The sequence below is a fragment of the Sinocyclocheilus rhinocerous genome, unplaced genomic scaffold, assembly GCF_001515625.1.
Source record: "Sinocyclocheilus rhinocerous isolate Xijiao unplaced genomic scaffold, SAMN03320098_v1.1 scaffold72, whole genome shotgun sequence".
NCBI lineage: Eukaryota > Metazoa > Chordata > Actinopteri > Cypriniformes > Cyprinidae > Sinocyclocheilus > Sinocyclocheilus rhinocerous.
This window is the reverse complement of record NW_015628351.1, coordinates 2,938,001-2,958,669: the sequence shown is the minus strand read 5'-3', so window position 1 is coordinate 2,958,669 and position 20,669 is coordinate 2,938,001. Positions and strand designations below refer to the sequence as shown.

Below are 20,669 nucleotides of genomic sequence, written 5' to 3'. Positions count from 1 at the left end.
TGTAAAACAGCAATATTTTGGGAATGCATAATACTGATGATGATATTTGCAGGAGAACATATTATGTATACCTGCAAGGCCAGTTGATTCAAATGAATGAAAATTGAGCAGCCTGCTTTCTTGGATTTGCCTTTGGATGTGGTCTCATTTTAAGTTTTGCAGATACAACATGGACACATTTTGGCTGGTAATTAAACTTTTGTGAAATGGGTTAGGTCTATTTGAGGTGCATTTACACATTTAACATAAGGACTGAAGATAATTCGAAATAGTCTTAGAAGTGATTGAATTTTTATGAATTATGGAATAATAACGTCGCTCTGTATTGACTGTTTTGTTTCACTAGGTATATGTGTTCGCTGTCATTTTTTCACTACTCTGAGTACCTGGTTACTGCCATCATCAACCCACGCAGTCTGTCTCTAGACTCCTTCCTGCTCAACCATAGTGTTGAGTACACAGTAGCAGCTATTTCCTCCTGGATAGAGTTCACTGTGGAAAAGCTCCTTATTCCAGGTTTGATACAATCTAGGCCAGAGATTCGCAGCCAGAGCTACTCTGTGTATATGTGTGATATTAAGATTGAGAGACATGTCATTGTGAAAAAAAAAAAAAAATGTATTCATTGAAATTTCATGCATGAAGACATAAGTAATTTGTATTTTGTGTTCATGTGGTTGAGTGTTGAGTTATAGATCAACTTGACTTGAGCATGCAAAGACTATCTATTTAATGTTGCAACTGCAACGTCTGCCAGGTCCCCAGCTTCCAATCAGACGAGCAGCTTTGGAATGGACACACAAAGAAGGACACAAGGGAGATCTCCATCTCACATTATTAAACCATTAAATCTTCCTTTCAGCTCGAGTCTGAATTACTCTACAACTGCTTGTGCTACGCTACAATAATGCTTTTCATCATGCTCATTGAGAGCCATGCAGTTGTTATTATAGGAGAAATATTGTGCTTTGCTGATTTGACACTGGCATTATGTTTTGTGGTATTCACCTCCACCATCACCATCTAAATTCCACATATTACAGCTGTAGATTAATACTTCATTCTTTATTTTATCAAGTGTACATGGGTTGCTGATTAAAAACAGGACCTTTTCCCACATCTTGAGTGAATCATCATTTTGGTTTTATTGCTTTATTAGTAAATTGTAAAATATACATGATAAAAATACTTTCATTAAAATGCATTGTGTAATTATAGTAATATTTTAGTAACATTAACATCTTGGCACAATCGGTTTCTTGGTAAGGAAACAATAATGTGTATACGTTTTGACAATTTGTATGGTTTTAAATAAATATATTAAATGTTAATATTATTATAATATGTGTTATCTATTATAATGCCACAAATTAGTGTTATAATCATTATATCTATTATTATTTCGTTTTTAGAGAGTTTGATTTTGCTTTTTTAAACCTGATACATAGTAATGTAATATAACATACTGCCAAAGCTACTTTTTATTTTTTTTTAGAGTGATTGAAGTGAAATTATTCTAAAGTTTACAGAATTATTATTATTATTATTATTCATGAACTATTTTTTTCTCATTATTGAAATCTTTCCAGAATTAATTGAATTTCACTGTTTGTTTTTATTTCCCCACAGAGATGAAGCAGATGAACTGGCTCTGTCTGGTGGGTCTGGTGATGGTTCTCTGTGGGGAGAGTTTGCGCAAAGCTGCCATGTTGACAGCAGGATCCAACTTCAACCACATAGTACAGAATGAGAAGGCCCAGAGCCACGTGCTGGTCACCACTGGAGTTTACGCTCTCTTCAGACATCCTTCCTATGTGGGCTGGTTTTACTGGAGCATTGGCACTCAGGTACTTTAACCATTATTTAAATGGAATTTATATTTATAGTATTTCACAGTACATCTTTTTCTAAAGCAACTTCACAAATAATTTTTTTTTAGTATAATAATAGTAATACAAATAATACTACTAATAATTATTGTTGTTATTATCTTTTACTTTTAAATATATATTTACGTTTTGTTTTATTATTTTTTGTGTCCCTAAAATTCACACTACCAAAATATTTTTTTAAGAAGTCTCTTGTGTTCACCAAGGCTGTATTAATTTGATAAAAAATTACAGTAAAATCAGTTATATTGTAAAATATTTCTTATTTAAATACATTTTATTATTACTATTATTACTATGCTGGCAAAGCTGAATTTTCAGCAGCCATTAATCCAGTCTTCAGTGTCACATGATATTCATGATATTCATACTCTAATATGACAGTCTGGTCATATTAGAGTATGACTGATGTGGTGCTTATTGTCAATGTTGAAAAATCTTTCTGTGGAAAACTTGATGAATAGTAAGCTCAAAAGAACTGCATTTCCTTACTGTTATGTTTGATAAATTTAATGTGTCCCTCCTGATAAAAATTTTAAATCATACTTTTGAATGATGTGTATTACAGTTTCCAAAAAGTGACACCAATGAAAATTCAAATTTCACATTTTTCAACATTACTGTTTTCTCTTTTTTTTATCAAATAAATACAGGCTTGGTGAGCGTAAGACACAAAAATCATAATTATTCCAAACTTTTGACTGGCAGAGTCTAAAAGATATGTTTTGTCTTAAATGTTTTGTTTTAAACCTATTTTTTTCTCCAGATAATGCTGTGCAATCCAATATGTCTACTGGGATATACGATCGCCAGCTGGCGCTTCTTTCGAGAGCGTATTGAGGAAGAGGAGATCTCGCTCATCCATTTCTTTGGAGAGGACTACATTGAGTACAAGAAGGTGGTCTTCACTGGCTTGCCCTTCATCTCAGGGATCAGGGTTAACTCCTAAAGCCGTACTGCATAGAACGGAGGAAATAGCCTGAAAGTGCACACCTGGACACCTCTGACTGGCACTCTGAGCGAGCTAGTTGCCTGGTGGCATCATGTCGCGCCCCCTGAGGGCGGCACAGATACATGAGGTGGCAGCACAGTAAAACTGACCCGTTGATCTGCTCTGAGACACATCGGTCTGCTCTGAGCAGGGTGGAGCTTCCACCCTCAACACCACCAGAGATACTAGTACACAAACACCACATTCATCAGCATCTGTCTTGTCTCCTACACTTCATCACATTTCTGTTCTTACATTTTGTCTTACTCCTACTCATATGTCACGTATCCTCATATTTACAGTCTTTGCACCATGTAATTTCATACGCTCTTTATTTTTTTTTGTTTTTTTTAAATCCCCTGGTTTTGTGGTTAGAAACCTTAGAAATGAGATTCAAGACATTGGTTTGTTACTACTTATGAACGTCCAGAGTTTTTCAGTAGATTTTTAAATCTCTTGAGGAATTTTGTTCAGATAGGCTTTAAATTGGATATTTACTGCAGTGGCCATTTAGACATTGTCCGTTTTGTGTAAAAATGAGTTTATCGTGTCTCAGAAAGATCTTTTTTTAAGATCAGCCAGAGCTGATTCTCGGGCATACACATTTTAAAACTAATTGCTGACAATCTCTGAATATCTGTGATTTGTTAATGCTGTTGGACAATTTTAATATTATGGTTAGAAAAATAAACGCGTGATAAATTACAGGCTTAATTCCTCTTTTGATTACTTGTTCCCCATTGGTCTTTCTAGTCCTTCAGTTATGCATATGTCCTGTCAAATGCATTAGTGTCTTTTTGTCTTCACTCCCACACTCACTCACTCAATATCATATCCTCGTCTTGTCACTTTCCTTCACACTTGCATGATAATTCAACAAGAAAATCGGTTTCTACGAAGGTGGGATTCAGAAGGCCGAATGCTGGAGGGGTTATGCTGTATCCAAAGTCTTAATCTTTCCGATTTTACATTTCTGGGAGGAAGGCTCCACTCTTCTCCTGGCATGATGTAGCTTATATAGACATTGGGTAAAGAATAGGAATTTCTTGCACACTTTTAACCAATGACGAGCACTATAATATATGCGTACAGGTAATGGACATTTGAACACATGAAATAGGTTTTTATGATGTAAGCATTGCACTACGCTTGTGCAAAAAGCTAATGGGAGAGGACCACCGTACCTCTTGGATGATAACTGTACCACTTACATGATTAACATCTTCAGCAAAATGTAACAAACCTTTAAAATAAACACTGATTATAATGTTTATTTGACATTACTGTGATTCTCTAAAATACAAGCACTGTAAACTAGTAGTTTTTCTCTCTTTCCAGCTTCCGTAAATTAGATTTACATACATACATGCTTATTTTTTGGGGTAACATATCTAAATTGACAGAATCACAAAAGCGGTTTCAGATTGGTATCTCTTTGCGATTGGCTGTATCAGTGGTGTTCTTCTGCTTGTTTGGCCTGTAGTAATCTTTGTTCTTGGGATTGGTCTCTTCTGATAGGCTGTTTAGAGTCCAGTTGTCCTCAGTGTTACAGGACGGCTCATTACTGTATTGGTGAAGTATGGAATGGCCATTAATGCTTTATAATTAATAACTGTGTCTATGTCTACATTATATACTTTGAGAAATTGCTGGTAACTTACCTGGGCTGTGTTATATATATATTCAGTTAATTCAGTTTTGCCATCTCAGGAATAAATTCCAATTTAAAATATATTGAAATGGAAAATAGTTATTTTAAATTGTAGTAATATTTCACAATAGTACTATTTTACTTCTTACTATTAATAGCATTAATATTTACTATTTTATTTTTTTTGATCAAATTAATCGTGAACATAAGAGACTTATTTCAAAAACAGATACCAAACTTTTGTGTATATATATGATTTATGTTACTCTATAAGCGTTGTGAATGATACATCAAGCTCCAGTACCTGGGCTCCAGACGCTCTTTCACTTTTGCTATGGAGCGAATGTAGGGGCCTATTTGGCTGGAAATAGTGGTCAAATAGGAGTTCTCCTGTTTTAACTGAAGCAGGTCATGAAGTTGTGCTAAAAAAACAACAAAAATCACTAAATATGGTAACTAAGATATAACTGCAGTGAACAGATAAATCTTAAGCATTTAAATACTTACCTTCATATATCTCCTGTTCATTTGCCACCCTCTGTAACGTCTCCTCCCAAATCTAAGAACAAAATTAATTGCACAATGACATCTCTTTTTTTACCTCCACCTACTGTCAGTATTGGTAAGTATTGGCATCTCACCTCCTCGAACATGGCACGCATGAGCTCGACTGAGGAGTACTCTGCTGAGATCTGTCTGTCCACCTGAACAGACCTCTCCAAAATCTCATTCATGGTGTCGGGTTTGGTGAGTGAGTGGTGCTTGGTCAGGTCTCTGTGAATCTCCTGCACCTGGTCTTTGAGCTTCTGGATTTCTGTCTGTAAAGTCTAGTCAAACAGACATGGAGAATTTGTCAGTTGCAGAACAGTATTGCTTAACTTTTTTCTATGTAAATACGCATTTAGTGGTTGGACATAATATAATACCATTCATTTTATTTTCCTGTAATTTCCTCTTGGTAAGAATATTAGCCCAGAAAATGGCTAAAAATAAAATATCATGGACTGAACCATGAATGCATAAGAAATTCTCACCCTGTAGCTGTTCTCGTAGTTGCAGCAGTGCTCCATAAAAGGCGTCTCTCCACCCTCCGCCAGCAGGACCTTGGTGCTTATGTAACGGTGTGAGGTCGGCCTGCGCACCACCGAGGAGCACAGTGACATGTCGCTCATGGCTGGAGAGTGACACTGCACTGACAGAGATGATTGCATCCTGCAGGAAGATAATCAAAAGATTTAATATGTTTAAATGTTACTTTTTAAATAAGCATATTTAGTTTGCTTGAATAAACAGACTCACAATCCACTGGCGTTTCCCAGACCTAAAGCCACACTCCCTGCAGTGGACACTGAACGCCGCTGCCCCAACAGCAAGAGCGGCTCCAGGCAGCGAGCAAACTCGGAGCGATACTCTGTGTTTATCTGTGGAGATAGATTACAGCAGATATAACTTATACATTGACTTATTTAACATACTTGAATTTAGTAAACTAACCTTACTGCTCTGTACTGGTCTCAGCCTGTGTGGTAGTTTCACAATCTTCTTTAGTCTCTCCATTAATTGCTGTGTGAGGTGAAAATATAAATTATAATTCTTATTGTTGGTACCATGCCCTGGCTGAAATCATTTTATTTAAAAAATATTTAATAAAAATATTTTATTTGTTTGTACTCACATATCCCATGTCTAAGAACTCAAACTTATTTGCTGAGCTTAGGAAGGCAGAACATGTGACAAGATGAACCTGGAGAGAATTCAATGGAAACATGTCTGGAAGCATGAAGAATATGTGAAAATATTAAGATGCATGAAGACATGAAGAAAATGCGCTTACCTGAAGAGTTGGCAGGAGTGTTGCAAGATGAGATAACTGCTCTTTGAAGGCTCTCTCCTTCTCCTCATGCTGACTAGAAAATAAAATCACAAAAGAGGATTAGTGTTCCAATCAGTGTTCCTTAAGATCTTTGGTTCAGTTTGTGTGTGGACTTAGATTACATGTATTATTATTATATTAATATGCAGTATTAAAATATTTCTATATCTCAATTATATCTCAAACAACAATATTATACACACACATACATATATATACTGTATATATATACTGTATATATGCTATAATAGTGATGCACTGAAATTAAAATTCCAACACCAATAATTATCTTATGGTTAATAAATCGCAGATATTAATTGATAAATGGCAGATATTAAAATTTTAATATTTAAATGTTAAAAATATTATTATATTTAAATATTCCAATATAGATACTGACATCTCTAATAACTATAATATCAGCTGATAACTGATATGGTATTTTCACAAATATATTGTGCATCTCTAATAATTAATATTTAATATTTCACTCCACTATATTTTTTGTCTGACAAAAAGCATCATGGTACAGTTAGTGCTTTTAAAGTCACGTAACAGATTTTAATGTACAATGTCTTATTTTTCTATTTTTAAGTAATATATATTTTATTTACCTTCGTGCTGCCTTGAGTAGAATCTTTTTTCTTTCTGCTAGTCTTTCCTGAGGAAAGAAATATATGTGAATCACCAATTTTATTATTAATCATTTCATATAAACTTCACCCTTTCAAAACATTTCAAATGATGAAACAATTTTTTAAAAATCCAAATCGTATAAGAGTAGCCAGAATGATTAGTCATGTAATTGTGCATGACACCTGCATATTATTGAACAGAGTGCAGATGGCGCTCTCTTCTTCATCCACGTTGACCCTGACCTCTCCAATCATGGCTTTAAAAAGAATAATGGCTTCTCGCGCTGACGTCTGAAGCTCCTTAACAGCCTGAGGAGAGGGAAATGACTTCAATAGGTGCTTCACAGCTCCACACAATACAGATACAGATGAAAGTACACATTACTGTTGGATGAAAAGGATGGGAGAGAAACTCACTAAGACGGCTTGGTCCAATTTTTCACAGCCTTGTATATATGCTGTCTCAATATCAATGCAGTGTGCTCTGCTCTCCCTATGGAATTAGATAAACCCAGATTATTTTGAAATCGTATGAGTGATATGCTAATTTCATGCTCTGTGAGTTAAGTTTATAACTCACACTTGCATGTCTCTGAAGCAGTTGATGCAGAGCATGGACTTTTTCTCTGTAGAAAACATGATGTAGAGTTCCTCATGGAGGGCTGCAATCAGACAGAAACTGCATGAATCTCAAGACTTGTTATTTTGCTGGGGAAACTTGAGAAGTGGTTTTCAAAACACACACCACATTTTTTGTGGGCTTCTTTGGTGCGCTTTGCCAAGGAGACAATCTCGTGGCAGGAAAACATCTTGGCTTTGTGGGTGGTTTCCCTGCAGTCTCGACACAGTGGCTGGCAACAAGTGTTGCAATAATACATTGCATCCACATCCTGGGGTTTGTGACAGAAGATTAAAATGCATAACCAGACAAAACCTAATCTTTTTAAAAAATAAAAATAATGACATTCAGAAGTGCAACATAATTAAACACTGTGACAGAGTTTCATGCCACAGACACTGCTACTGAATCTACAGCTCGACCAGTTTAGTCTGATTCTCAACAAATTCTTTTTAGTGAATCAGAAAGGTACCGTGCAACCGCTGTTTACAACTGAACAAATTATTCTAATGACTCTTTGATTGACTCTAATGGTTCTTTTTAGTGAATCAAACACATACCTAAAATAAGTAGTTACTGACTGGTTGTTCATATGGCAATGTGTTGTATAATCCTTTTCACTCTTACGTACATCACAATATGGAAGAAAAGATCTTTAAGGAATAGTTCATCCAAACAAGAAAATTTGCTGGAAATGTACTCATCCTCAGGCCATCAAAGATGTATTGAAGATGTATGAATTTATTTATTAATCGGAAAAGATTTGGAGAAATGTAGCATTACATCACTTGCTCACCAATGGATCCGCTGCAGTGAATGGGTGCCGTCAGAATGAGAGTTCAAACAGCTGATAAAAACATCACAATAATCCACAAATAATTGGCACGACTCCAGTCCATCAATTTGTCTTGTAAAGTGAAAAATCTGTATGTTTGTAATAAACAAATTCATCATTTATGTTTTTAACTCCAAACCGTTGCTTCTAAAATGTAAGCCCCTCTGTAATATTTTTACTTTCTCCAATGATAGAGTTAACTTGTCTGAATCAGGAGAGAAATATGCACAGATCAATCACCGAAGCGAAAACAGTCCAAAACAGTTCTAAACAAATATGTTAGTGGATTTTAATGTGAGAGGACAACAGGGGATGGACTTTTTACCTGGACGAAGCGTAATAATTAATTATGGACTGGAACTTTAGCAAGAAGTGACAGTTCAAAGTTAAAAGTCAAAACTGATCATCTGGAGTTGCATGGATTATTATGATACTTTTGTTTGGACTCTCATTCTGACGGCACCCATTCACTGCAAAGGAGCCCTTGGTGAGCAAGTGACATAATGCTAAATTTAGCCAAACTGTTCCGATAACAAACAAACTCGTCTACATCTTGGATGGCCTGAGGGTGAGTAAACTGTCAGCGATTTTAACTTTTCGGGTGAACTATTCCTTTAAAAATTCTGTGTAAACAACTTTTGCAAGAACTAAATTTATGAAATTGCATATTTCCCAAAATATTTATTCCGTAAAAGTACTCATCATATTATTACTATATCAGCTCACATTCAGATCTGCCTCCATCCAATCAACCCATGAATAAAATCCCCACCCTACATTTCACTAGTTTCACTCGGTACATCACAATATATGACAAAAGAATCTTCCGCTATTTCCATTACATTGTGACTTTAAGGAACCGTTAAAGTCTTTATGAAGTGCATGTTTCAGTGTTGTGATGGTGATAATGAGACCTGTTTCTTGCACTCCAAATCACAGTTAGCACACTGCACGGTTTCCTCACTGTCTGCTGAACTGTCCACCAAGAACTTCAGGAGTCGATCCTCTGGGGGGAGTGCATTTATTCCTTTCACAACAGACTGATGTCTAAAAAAGAAACAGACAGTTTTGTGTGCCTGTGCAGAACTTTTGACCCATTGCCTGATAATGTCTTAGTCATACATCTGGCATTGACGAGTTTATCTCTCCCTCATAGCAACAACGACACAAATAGCTCTCTTTTGAATTCTGAGATATAACAGAGACTGATAGACAAACCCCCACAGAGTCAAAAATAAACACAAACATGAGACTCAAATAAGCGTAATTCCCAGCAAAAAGACTATTTTAATATTTCTACACTCTAAAAAATGCTGGCTTGTTTCAACCTAACTTTGGGTCAAATATGGTCTAACCCAACCGTTGGGTTAAATTTTTTACATTAAAATTTTAACCCAAAAGTTGGGTTAGTCCATATTTGACCCAAAGTTGGGTTGAAACAACCCAGCATTTTTTAGAGTGTAAGCTTAATAGTTCAAAGATTCCCTGTGAATTCACTTTCATGAGAAGCATTCACAATGTATTTGACAAAAAGTGATTTAAACAATGATATATTGTCCTATACTCTACTTTGCATTGCTAATGCATAACAATGACAAATACATAATGCATGCAATCACAATGCCATAATGTAACACTCATGCTGCAGCACTCATAATGCAACACAAACACTGAGAAATGTGCAGTAACCTTCAAATTAACACTGAACCAGCTAAAAACAAATTCATACTTACTCTAACATGCTGCTTTATAAAGACCACCAACTTTTTCCCATTTTTTAATATATTTCTTCCATAGGTGCAAGATCTACAGTGTGCGATTAAGCTGCTGCTAGACTTACTATATGGAAGCAGAAGGGTGAGCACACAGGCATTTCAGCCATCTCTAACTGTAGCCAGCCCAGGACCCATGTATCCAATGTCAAGTGTCAGATAGTGTTAGGTTTATTGTTTGATACCACAGTGGCCTTGGCAGAATGTGCCCAGAGACTTTCGATTAAGTTCAACACAAAGGCAGGATTTATGGTGCAGCTGTTGAAGGTAATCTCTCCTACAAATGCCGCTGGCACCATATAGTTGACCAGGCAATGTCGTTTGACCATTTAGATCTATAAATACAATGTTAGATTTTTCAAATGCATACATGTCATAAGTATGAACGCCCATTTCCGCCATGGAATAAAGTAATTGCAACTTTTTATCTTACAATTATGAAATTTTTTCTCACAATTCTGAGTTTATATATAACAATTATGATTTTTTTTCACAGAATTGCTAGAAAAAAGTCAAAACGGTTAGATATAAACTCAGAATTTATATTTCAAAGAGTTTATATTTCACAATTCTGAGTTAATCACAATTCTGAGAACTTGCAATTGCAAGAGAAAAGTCTAAATTGTGATATAAAAAGTTGCAATTGCCGTGTTAATTTTTATACGTATGCTTAATGCATTAATAATAATGCATACTTATGAATATTTTTTGTGTGAATTGTCAGAATAAGGTGATCAAGGATTAAATAATGTAAAATCTTACCCACAGAGAGGGCAAGTCAGTCGGCTGTCCACGGCCCTTCCACGCAGGCAGCTGGCACAGAACGTGTGGTAACAGTCCAGTAAACATGGATGCTCATACTGTTCTTGGCACAAATGGCACACCAGAGGATGGCAGTTGGCACTGTCCAGGTCATAGAGATTATCCAGAGGGGAAAAGATCTCTCCAGACATCTGAAAATATAATAAGACCTTCAGATACTCTGATATAGTATATGTGTGAACACATTTACACATTGTACATTTATACAGTATATCTATCATAACTATTATTCTAAGCATGCTTGGTGTCCTTGGGCTCTCCTTGAATCAGAAAATATACTTAAAAAGTTCTTTGAGATCCAAGGTTAGTAGGCTACTCATTATTGAAGCTATAAACCAGAAACAAGCCTCTGAATGAGGCCATACACGCCGAAGCAACATAAAGGTCACTTGAATAGATGCAACCTAAAAGATACAGAAAGAATAAATATACATATTTAATTAACAAATAATGAATATCTGAATACCTTGTCCTGTCCGAGTGCCTCTGCTGCATGGAGTGAATGCTGTGTGAATGTTCTCTGAGGGTTCCTAGATGCAGGATATGACTTCAACAACAAACAATCAATTGACACTCATGTATGTGCTGTATGAGGGGGTGTGATATGTTGGGGCCAGAATACTCAGACCCTGATTATACAACACAAACCAGATGCCATTGTCTGTCAAAAGCAGAACCCAGGTAGCTAAAAATAAATCACACAGTATATCTTGCTTACACTAACATGCAAACTAACATGTCATATCAGAATAATGGCGTCACTCAAAACATTAGTTCATTAGATCTTTTCATATATACGTGTAAAAATAGAAGTTTGTGGGTCATTTTCTACAAAAGATCAACACTTAAACGCTTGTTCACATTTAATAGGATATCTTTCGAACATGAAACTTCAGTCATCATTTCCTCATCCCCTAATCATTCCAAATTCGTCAAGAAATTACTATCTTCTGTGGGTCCAAGTTTTGGTCATATTAACATTATTCAAACGTCTCCTTTTGTGTTCCATGGGAATTTGTATGGTCAAATCGTACACAGAGTACATTATTATTATTATTATTATTATTGGGTTAACCGTCCATTATTATATCCAACAACAGACAAATCGAACACATCGATTACCTCAGCGCTAGATTAAACAGTCTGTGACGTCACGCTCGCGCAGTCGTGGTTCTTCCTTTCGACGAAATTTCTAGCTATGGCGCCTGTTGTAAGTTTGAACATACGGACCTAGTTAATAAAATAACAGACGTTTCCATTCATTATCATGTATACACATCATTCGAGATTGCATAATATACAATCGCTTTCACAAAATAAGTTTAGTAATAATCCAGTACGTAAAGCAATCGTTATGTATCATTGAATGAACCCCGTGCAGCTAAATTAACAGAGAACTTGATTCAATCTTGCGCGCAACATTTCTACTAACGATTTTGTTATTCTAATGATAATGACAGGACTGTTATAGACACAAGACTGAGAGTACACATTTTCTTGTATTTAATTGCAGAAGAAGCATCAGAGCTATAAAGGTGGAAAGAAGAAGAAGAAGCAGGTCCTGAAGTTCACGCTGGACTGCACGCATCCCGTTGAAGATGGCATTATGGATGCTTCAAACTTTGTAACTAGATCAAGTCCTTATTATGCAAAACTGTGTTTATTATACTGTAGAAGTCAGATAATCGCTAGCTGTCTGAGTATATGACTTGTCATTTGCGTGTGTGGATACAGGAGCAGTTCCTACAGGAGCGCATCAAAGTCAACGGTAAAGCAGGAAACCTGGGAGGTGGAGTGGTCACCATTGAAAGAAGCAAGAGCAAAATCACAGTATCTTCTGAGGTGCCCTTCTCCAAGAGGTGTGTGTTTTGATGCATCTTGACTTTGTTTTTGCCAATTATTTTATTTTTAACTGCAACTTTACATTTTATTCCACTGTTCTCATCTTTTCTGCAGGTACCTGAAATACCTTACAAAGAAATACTTAAAGAAGAACAATCTCAGAGACTGGTTGCGTGTTGTGGCCAACACGAAAGAAAGCTACGAGCTTCGCTACTTTCAGATCAACCAGGATGAGGAAGAAGAGGAGGATGAGGATTAAATTCTTGATTTTTTTTTGCTTCTCTAAATAAATTCATATATGACTACATTTTATGTATCCAGATATAGTTCTTTATCATTGGCGTTTCGATGTTAAACACGCACCTATTTATTTATATTAATCTACCACAATAATGAAGTGGCATAAGATCTTTTTTTATATATTGTGATGTACATCTGAGTGTAACAGATTATTAGAAAACAATATTTTTTAGTTCAAACGGATTTGGTTTTATGCATCAGTTTGAATTTTGAGCTGTGGGAATTGGAGTCATCATACTTCACCAGAGAGGGAAAAAAATCAGTTTAAAAAAAAAAAATTTTTTTTTAAAAGGTCCAGTTCTGATATTTTTTAATGTTTAATCAAAAAGTATTTTTTTTATTTTAAATGAAACATGCACAGATGAATTGTTCACAACACCTGCAACAGGCATTTGGAAAATAGGGTGAATTTTTACTTAATGGCAACTAAGATAACAGCACACTGTTCTGCTAACTTGAGGGATAAAAACTAAGCATGTGCACGGGTAAAAATAAAACTGCATCAACATATACCAACTTACATGAACCTTTATTTAATATTAAGAAAAAAAAAATAGAATTCATAATAGGAGTTGGAATTCCAGTTCCTGGACATATATTGCCTAAACGAACACATTTCATGTAAGTACACAATTTAAAATTATAGAACATAAAACACATCACAAACTGGATGGATTCTTGCATGGACTTACAGATTATGAAACATAAATGTGATCACAGTTTAAGCCCAGGTGAACACAAAGAAATGGCACAGTATTCAACATATTGCATGAAATGATGCTCTGTAAAGACATTGTGGTCCCAGATGATGGGACAATCCTACTCTTCTCAACATCAATTCCATTATTTCAAAAACATGCTAACATCAACACATGAGAACAGCATTTCTGTAGTTAACAATACTAGCAAGGGCATAAACATTAAGGATTTACATTTCTATAAAAGGGAGAATGAATTTAATAGAAATCTCACAGCTGATGTCTCATTTGCATTGCAGGAGTTGATAATACTTCCCTGATCAGATTAACAGGAGTCTGTATCTTAAGACGGAGAAGGGAAAAAAGCTTATCTATTAGCTACGTGGTCTTGAGGAAAATGATGTTCTTATGTATGGTGATGATAACATGGAGCTGGAAGTAATGAAAGTGATGTTTAAAAGATGAAGTGCCCCATAACACTTGAGTTGTCATAGGACTAACTGAACTTCCTCAGCCTGAATCATCTCACTTAAAAAGGCACAAGAATGGAGTGAGTTTGTCTTTTAGTTAACCATTAGCCCATTGATAGTCTGCATTAGAATGATTTAGCACCAGTTTTTGGAAGAGAGCAGACATGGATCTCACAGTCATTGTTATGGAAAAATAAACAACAAAACAATCTGTGATATACTTCCATTAGGAATGTATAAGTAAAGAGGATGCATCCAGTGGAATCCGAGTGCTCTGAGTAGTTGCTGGCTCTATTGTGAAAATAAAACGGGCATGTGATGCCACAATTACCATTCTGAAACGCCCGAGCCTAGACAGATCAGTTAATGCAACTTCTCTCATACTTTTATCCGACATGTGGCTTGTCTTTCAAAAATGCAATATGATGTCCAAAAATACAGGAAAAATAAAATCCCATCCCAACCAACAGATTATGAAATTGTTCACCCAGGTTGTGATTACCCAGGTGACCTAGTGAGCAGAGGCATTCCTTAAAAAAGCCACTGGAGAAAATGTGAATGGTGTCCAATCAGAGTGTGCGTGGGTTGTATTCAAGAAGCTTCTTGAGCTTTTCTTTCTCCTGCTCTGTGTCTTGCCGAGCAATAACCAGGGAGTGAGAATAGCCCATTACCACCTGAAATGACAAAGTATTTAGTTGCATAGCCATACGATTATATCACATAGAACAGAATTCTGGGAGGATATGATTCACGCTTTTGACAGCAGAACTCACCTGTTCTGAGTACACACCATCCAGAGTTTTGACCTCTTGAGCAGTGGTGGATGACTTGGGTTTGTTGTCACCATACCCCTAAAAATGCAAAATTGAAATATGAGAAACTTGCCATCTTACACTATTGAAGGACGCCTTTTATGCTCAGCAAGGCTTAATTTATTTGATCAAAAACAAAGATCTTACTGACCCCAAACTTTTATGTAGTTATTGACTTAATTCTTAAACGGGTTTTAACAGAACACAGATAAACATACCAGCTCTCCAAATGTGGGCGATGGTCCCCAGCTAATAGTGCTATCATCAGCTGCTATGATAATACTGCTCTTCCTGAGAGGAGTTATAGATAACACCTAATCAACATTCTGAAAAATTCAAAATATTTTATAAAACACATTTTTAGAGTACTCTGTTTTTACTTACCCACAGGCCAGACTGCGAATCTTCCATCCGCACAGATCCTGCACAGCTTTGGGGTACATGGTGGACTCACGGGACGTATTTGTCACTCCCCAGAAAAACAGACCACCTGAAAAATAAAAAGCAGCATTAACCACAAATAGATGATGGGTATGATAGGCTGTTTTTTTTCCCCAGGGAGGAATTACACACTTACCTGTTTCACTGACAGCAAAGGAACACTGATAGCCACAGTATATTTGAGTTGCTCCACGGCCAGGGAAGTCAAAGAGCTTGACTAACCGTGGGACCATCTCATCTTTCTGCTCGGCGTGGCCTAATCGGCCATATCCCCCAAATCCCCATGAAAACACGCGCTTTTGGGAATCTAGCACCAGCTGCGTGGACGCAACAATATAATCTTATATAATGTTAATTCATTCATATTTGACTTGAAGCACAATCCACAAACTTGCTACTCACTGTATGATTGGCCCCACATGCTACATCCCGAGCCACGACATTGGGCACAGGAAGTACTTGGCCATCCTTGGTCTTCTCAATGAAAATGGCCACCCGTCTAGGGATCAGCTCACAGTCAAACTCGATGCGCTGGGCACGAGCGATGAACTTTCCGTCTGAGTTATGCCCTTTTAGATACAGAACAAAAAGAGTAAATAATCCAAACAGGTGTGTTTGGTGACTGTATTCCAGTTAAACCCCATTTTACTAGTGTTACCTAGTTGGCCGTATTCCGGGCAACCGAAAGAATAAAGGTTCCCCTTGCAGTCCACAATCATACTGAACTCTGCACCACAGGCTACTTTGACTATCGGCTGCCCGTTGTACTGGATCTGTAGGCAAGTCAATGCAGATGTTTAGTGGAACATTAAAAATACAATAAACATGTTACATTAAAGCCCCATTAAGCAAGTGAAACCCAGAGAGAGTCTTACTGTAGCTGGGCTGAGCACAGCATCTGTCTGATTGCCCTGACCTAGCTGCCCCAGTTTGTTTTCTCCGAAGGAGTAGACAGTACCATTTTCTGTGAGACAAAGCATAAGAACACCACATTTGCAGTTATATTATTATTATTATTATTATTATTATAACAACGCAATTATAATTACGGCAATTATATGACAAACATACCGCATTTCGCAAAAGTTTGCCTACCTGTTAAAGCCATGGTGTGGTTTCTACCACAAGCAGCTGCTACAATCACTTCCTCCCCCAGGCCCTCAACTAGCTTCGGAGCCTCCAATCGTTTAGTGTCTCCATGACCCAACTGCCCTTTTTCATTACGACCTGAGAAGGACCGGAGGCAGAAATTCATATCTTTAAAGTATATATACACACACACATTCATATACACATACAGTCAATCGGTTGGGGTCAGAAAGACTTTAGATTTTTTTTTTTAAGTAATGAACTGTTATTGTTATTCTTATAGTTATTCAGCAAGGATGCATAAAATTTCTCAAAAATGGCGTACTATATTACTTATACACAAACACACAGATAGATAGATAGATAGATAGAAAATTCAGCTTTGCTATCACAGGAATAAATTGCACTTATGTTGAACGGAATATATTACAATATATTAGAATAAAAAATATTTTAAATTGTAATATACCAAAATATTATTATTATTATGGTATTTTTGATCATATAAATCCAGCCTTGGTGAGCATAAGACACTTATTACACACAAAAAAAAACACTTTTTGAACGGTTGTCTAAAAAAAAAGTTAAACATTTTTAAAAAGTACATTTCTTGACACATCTTTGTGTCTTTAGTGTCAATGGGTTGCCAGCGTTTTATGTTACTCCTCATGATGTGGCATTTATGAGGACCGGGTTAAAATCCTAATTTAAAACAGGAAAGACTGTTCTTGTGTGGACACTTACCCCAGCTCCAGAGTTTGCCCTCTGTGGTGATGATGAGACTGTGGGCAGCACAGGGTCCAGACACCACACAGCTAACCTGGACATCATTGATACATCCATAGCGATGGGGGCCCCACAGATTCTGCCCAAGGTTCCTGTAAGCAGCTGCAAAAACACACACAGACACGCATGAAAAGTATATCAAAGATGAAAATTCCATAAATTACTGCAACCCACACACTTCTTTCTTATTTTAAGTGTGAAGTTGATTTTTGCACCAGGCCGATTTGTCTCATGTTTTCAGTGTGAGATTGTGGTATCTCAAAAATGTCCCTACTCTGAAGATTAAAATATGATTGTTATCAGTTATTGCAACTTAACTCTTATTTATCTCACATAGAAGAATAAATTCACTGCTATACATTCAGTCAGCATGTATTTAAAATAGTAGATTTCTTTGTTTTAAAGGGGTCATATGATGCGATTTCAATTTTTCCTTTCTCTTTGGAGTGTTACAAGCTCTTGGTGCATAAAGATCTGTAAAGTTGCAAAGACTAAAGTCTCAAATCCAAAGAGATATTCTTTATAAAAGTTAAGAGTCAACCACTCCTACCTAAAACAGCTCGTTTTAACACGCCCCCACATGTCTACGTCATGATGTGGGAAGATTAGCATTTGCATATTTGCACCGCAGCCGACTCGTCAATAAATGAGTACAAAACAGCGTTTCCTAGCACCTGTCGCTTACTGATTGTTTGGAATTATAAATATGAGCGTAGTTCGTCTGTTAATATCACATGCACTTTTTTGTTTGTTGTTTTTTTTTGTTTGTTACTCAGACGCAGGCAGTGCGCTGCATGAGATAAAAAAGTAATATAGCCAAAACAACCGCATAGCCGCTCTTTAGTGTAGATGCATGTTGATTTTATCAGACGATGCCGCGATTATAAATGAGAGTGACTCCTGGTTAACATGTATTAAAAGGGGTCGTGTTTAGTCACTATTTAGTGTGGTATTTTTTGACAATATTCACTCATCATGACAGTAAAATAGGGTACTCTAAGTCAATATACTGCAGTATTTCCTCTCTCAATCAGTAGAAAATATAGTTAACACCCGGTCATGCATGAAAAAAAAAAATACCGTCATGTACCGTGAAACCGGTATAATTTTGAAAAATACCGTGATATACATTTTTGGTCATACCACCCAGCACTAGTAGTGTATGTATATATATATATATATATAAGTTCACAAAAAAAAATTTCTATATTTTGGTTGGATCATACATTATCTAGCTGATATATTTATTTTCACTTTGTTTTTATATTTGCTTTCATATAACTGCACTGTCAGGTCTGTCTTGCCTATGGCAGCAGAAACAGTGATTAGAAACAGTGCTTATCAACATCTTCAAGAGAAATCCAAGGTGCAAACTAAAGTGCAAATTAAATTCTGGTTTCACAATGTCTCATTAACAGATTAACGCAGATGACTCACTCAGGCGAGACTACTCTTCTAACGCCTTTAAAACTATACTGTAACCCAGATTTCTCTGGCTCACGCGTGATCATACCTTGCTGTTTTGGCACTTCTTTTCTGCCAATCAGGTCCCAGTTGGTGGCTCCAAAAACAAGCAACTGACCTTTGACTTTGGGAACCTCGAGATTCTGCACAACAGAAAAAGCAAGAAATCCATCAACAATCCATTAATAAATTTTTCAAACTGAGCTCCAGAGACCCCTAGGGGGTACTTGGTGGTCCATGTAAAAAACAAATAAATTACAAAAAAAAAAAAATTTTCATAGCTATCAAAATCAATGTTTTAGCTTAATACATATTTTAAAAAGGTTTCTACATCTGCGTTCATACACCAGTAATAGTGAGCAAAATAGTGTTATTTTAATGCCAAGTAAATAATCTCAAAAAACTTTTACATTTTCAAAAAGGTTTAAAGAAGTCTCCATACATATTTAATATACAGCCGCTTTTATATTGTCATGGGGTCCCTCACTAGATATTTTGTCATATTTTGGGCTCCTTGCCATGAGAAAGTTTGAGACCCCTGCACTTTATCACATGCTGGTGTATAAATATAAATAATAGGTGTGTGCATGTGACTGTATACGTATATACAGTACATAGACGGAAAGAAGCAATAAGAGCCAATATATGTCCTTACAATCTTCTCCTTCACATCATCAGCCACAGTGACCGGCTGCAGGCCGGCTTTAGCTGCAGGTTTCCCAGGTTTCTTTGCGTTTTCCTGTTCAAAGTCATCAAACTCATCGTCACTGCTAAACTCCCTGTCCTTTTTCTTTCCACCTCCTCTTTTTCTCTTAGGTCCACCGTTCCCAGACACATCTGTCACCTTCTTGCGTGGCATAGTTAAAAATCCTACAATAAAAACAAAAAGTAACAAACGAACAGTTTACCGTTCCGACTACAATTTGACAGAAAGAAGAATCAAACGAGTCGAAACATGGGAATGAAGACACAAAGTCAATGTGATTCATATCCCTTGTTGGTTCAAATTCCCAATTATCTCACAGCAAAAGAATCCTTAAGAAAACACACACATGGTCTGCTTATTAGGAATGCAAATGTCTTATTTCTTTTCCTATATCTAAATATAAAGCGTTATGAAAGCAGAGGTCTCGTGTTATGCTAACACACTAGCAGCGCTGTAACAAAAGAATCAGCAGCAACGCGTCTGTCTCACTCAGTCTCCATTTGTTTCTTTGTTATGTTTTATAACGCAGCCGCCGGTTAGCCAACAAGCACCGCTCTGCTTCAACCAGACTAGTAACTAAACTACTCCCTTGCCCACGTGTTATATCTACCCTGTCCCGTAAAAACGGTCCAAATCATCAACTTATGCCCCACGGAAAGTGTGTTTGAAAGACATAACGTTTACAGATGTGTATGATGCAGACGTAGCCGTGTTAGCATGCTACACTGCATTTGCAACCGAAGCCGCAATCATAAACATCGAGAATATCATAACTCACCTGAGTAAAACTTTCCCCTATTTACTTTAAATACAAATATCTAAGTTCACGGAATATAGCCGCGTTGAGTTAAGTGGTTGTGGCTTGGTCTCTTGAGCTGGAAGACGCGATTATTATATAAGTAGATTTCCTGATTCAGATGCTCTACTTATGTCTGTCCGTCTTCCTCGTTTTTTTTTTTTTGATTGATTCGGAA

The 20,669-nt window shown here is 36.5% G+C and overlaps 4 protein-coding genes across 7 annotated transcripts in view; 2 read left to right on the top strand and 2 right to left on the bottom strand.

Annotated features, from left to right (window-relative positions):
- Positions 1–115: 115 nt before the first annotated feature.
- On the top strand, positions 116–3,445 carry LOC107737573 (protein-S-isoprenylcysteine O-methyltransferase-like). The gene is made up of 4 exons (XM_016549110.1): positions 116–187; positions 347–516; positions 1,630–1,847; positions 2,656–3,445. The coding sequence occupies exons 2-4, from the start codon at positions 351–353 to the stop codon at positions 2,836–2,838; spliced, it is 567 nt and encodes a 188-aa protein (XP_016404596.1). The 5' UTR covers positions 116–187; positions 347–350; the 3' UTR covers positions 2,839–3,445.
- An 854-nt stretch (positions 3,446–4,299) lies between these two features.
- On the bottom strand, positions 4,300–11,661 carry LOC107737674 (RING finger protein 207-like). The gene is made up of 17 exons (XM_016549264.1): positions 11,554–11,661; positions 11,028–11,218; positions 9,408–9,540; positions 7,785–7,929; positions 7,620–7,701; positions 7,457–7,532; positions 7,223–7,348; positions 7,019–7,065; positions 6,366–6,438; positions 6,207–6,275; positions 6,026–6,094; positions 5,831–5,952; positions 5,566–5,743; positions 5,173–5,358; positions 5,039–5,090; positions 4,821–4,953; positions 4,300–4,444 (listed from the first exon to the last, which is right to left on the bottom strand). Exons 2-17 carry the CDS (start codon positions 11,216–11,218, stop codon positions 4,300–4,302), a joined length of 1,827 nt encoding a protein of 608 aa, XP_016404750.1. The 5' UTR covers positions 11,554–11,661.
- Positions 11,662–12,215: 554 nt separating this feature from the next.
- LOC107737574 (60S ribosomal protein L22-like) lies at positions 12,216–13,229 on the top strand. The gene is made up of 4 exons (XM_016549111.1): positions 12,216–12,297; positions 12,601–12,711; positions 12,822–12,946; positions 13,044–13,229. The coding sequence occupies exons 1-4, from the start codon at positions 12,286–12,288 to the stop codon at positions 13,186–13,188; spliced, it is 393 nt and encodes a 130-aa protein (XP_016404597.1). The 5' UTR covers positions 12,216–12,285; the 3' UTR covers positions 13,189–13,229.
- A 510-nt stretch (positions 13,230–13,739) lies between these two features.
- LOC107737572 (protein RCC2 homolog) overlaps positions 13,740–20,669 on the bottom strand; it is an 8,168-nt gene continuing 1,238 nt past the window's right edge. Inside the window, exons 1-13 of one of the 4 annotated variants that reach the window (XM_016549106.1) lie at positions 20,474–20,663; positions 19,645–19,859; positions 19,039–19,132; positions 17,484–17,627; positions 16,746–16,877; positions 16,526–16,614; positions 16,309–16,423; positions 16,053–16,219; positions 15,787–15,967; positions 15,594–15,699; positions 15,428–15,500; positions 15,171–15,248; positions 13,740–15,071 (exon numbers count right to left, since the gene is read on the bottom strand). In XM_016549106.1, coding sequence (XP_016404592.1) covers positions 14,967–15,071; positions 15,171–15,248; positions 15,428–15,500; positions 15,594–15,699; positions 15,787–15,967; positions 16,053–16,219; positions 16,309–16,423; positions 16,526–16,614; positions 16,746–16,877; positions 17,484–17,627; positions 19,039–19,132; positions 19,645–19,848 — 1,488 coding nt within the window. In that variant the 5' untranslated portion in view covers positions 19,849–19,859; positions 20,474–20,663 and the 3' untranslated portion in view covers positions 13,740–14,966. The other 3 variants (XM_016549108.1, XM_016549109.1, XM_016549107.1) reach the window with 3 other exon arrangements.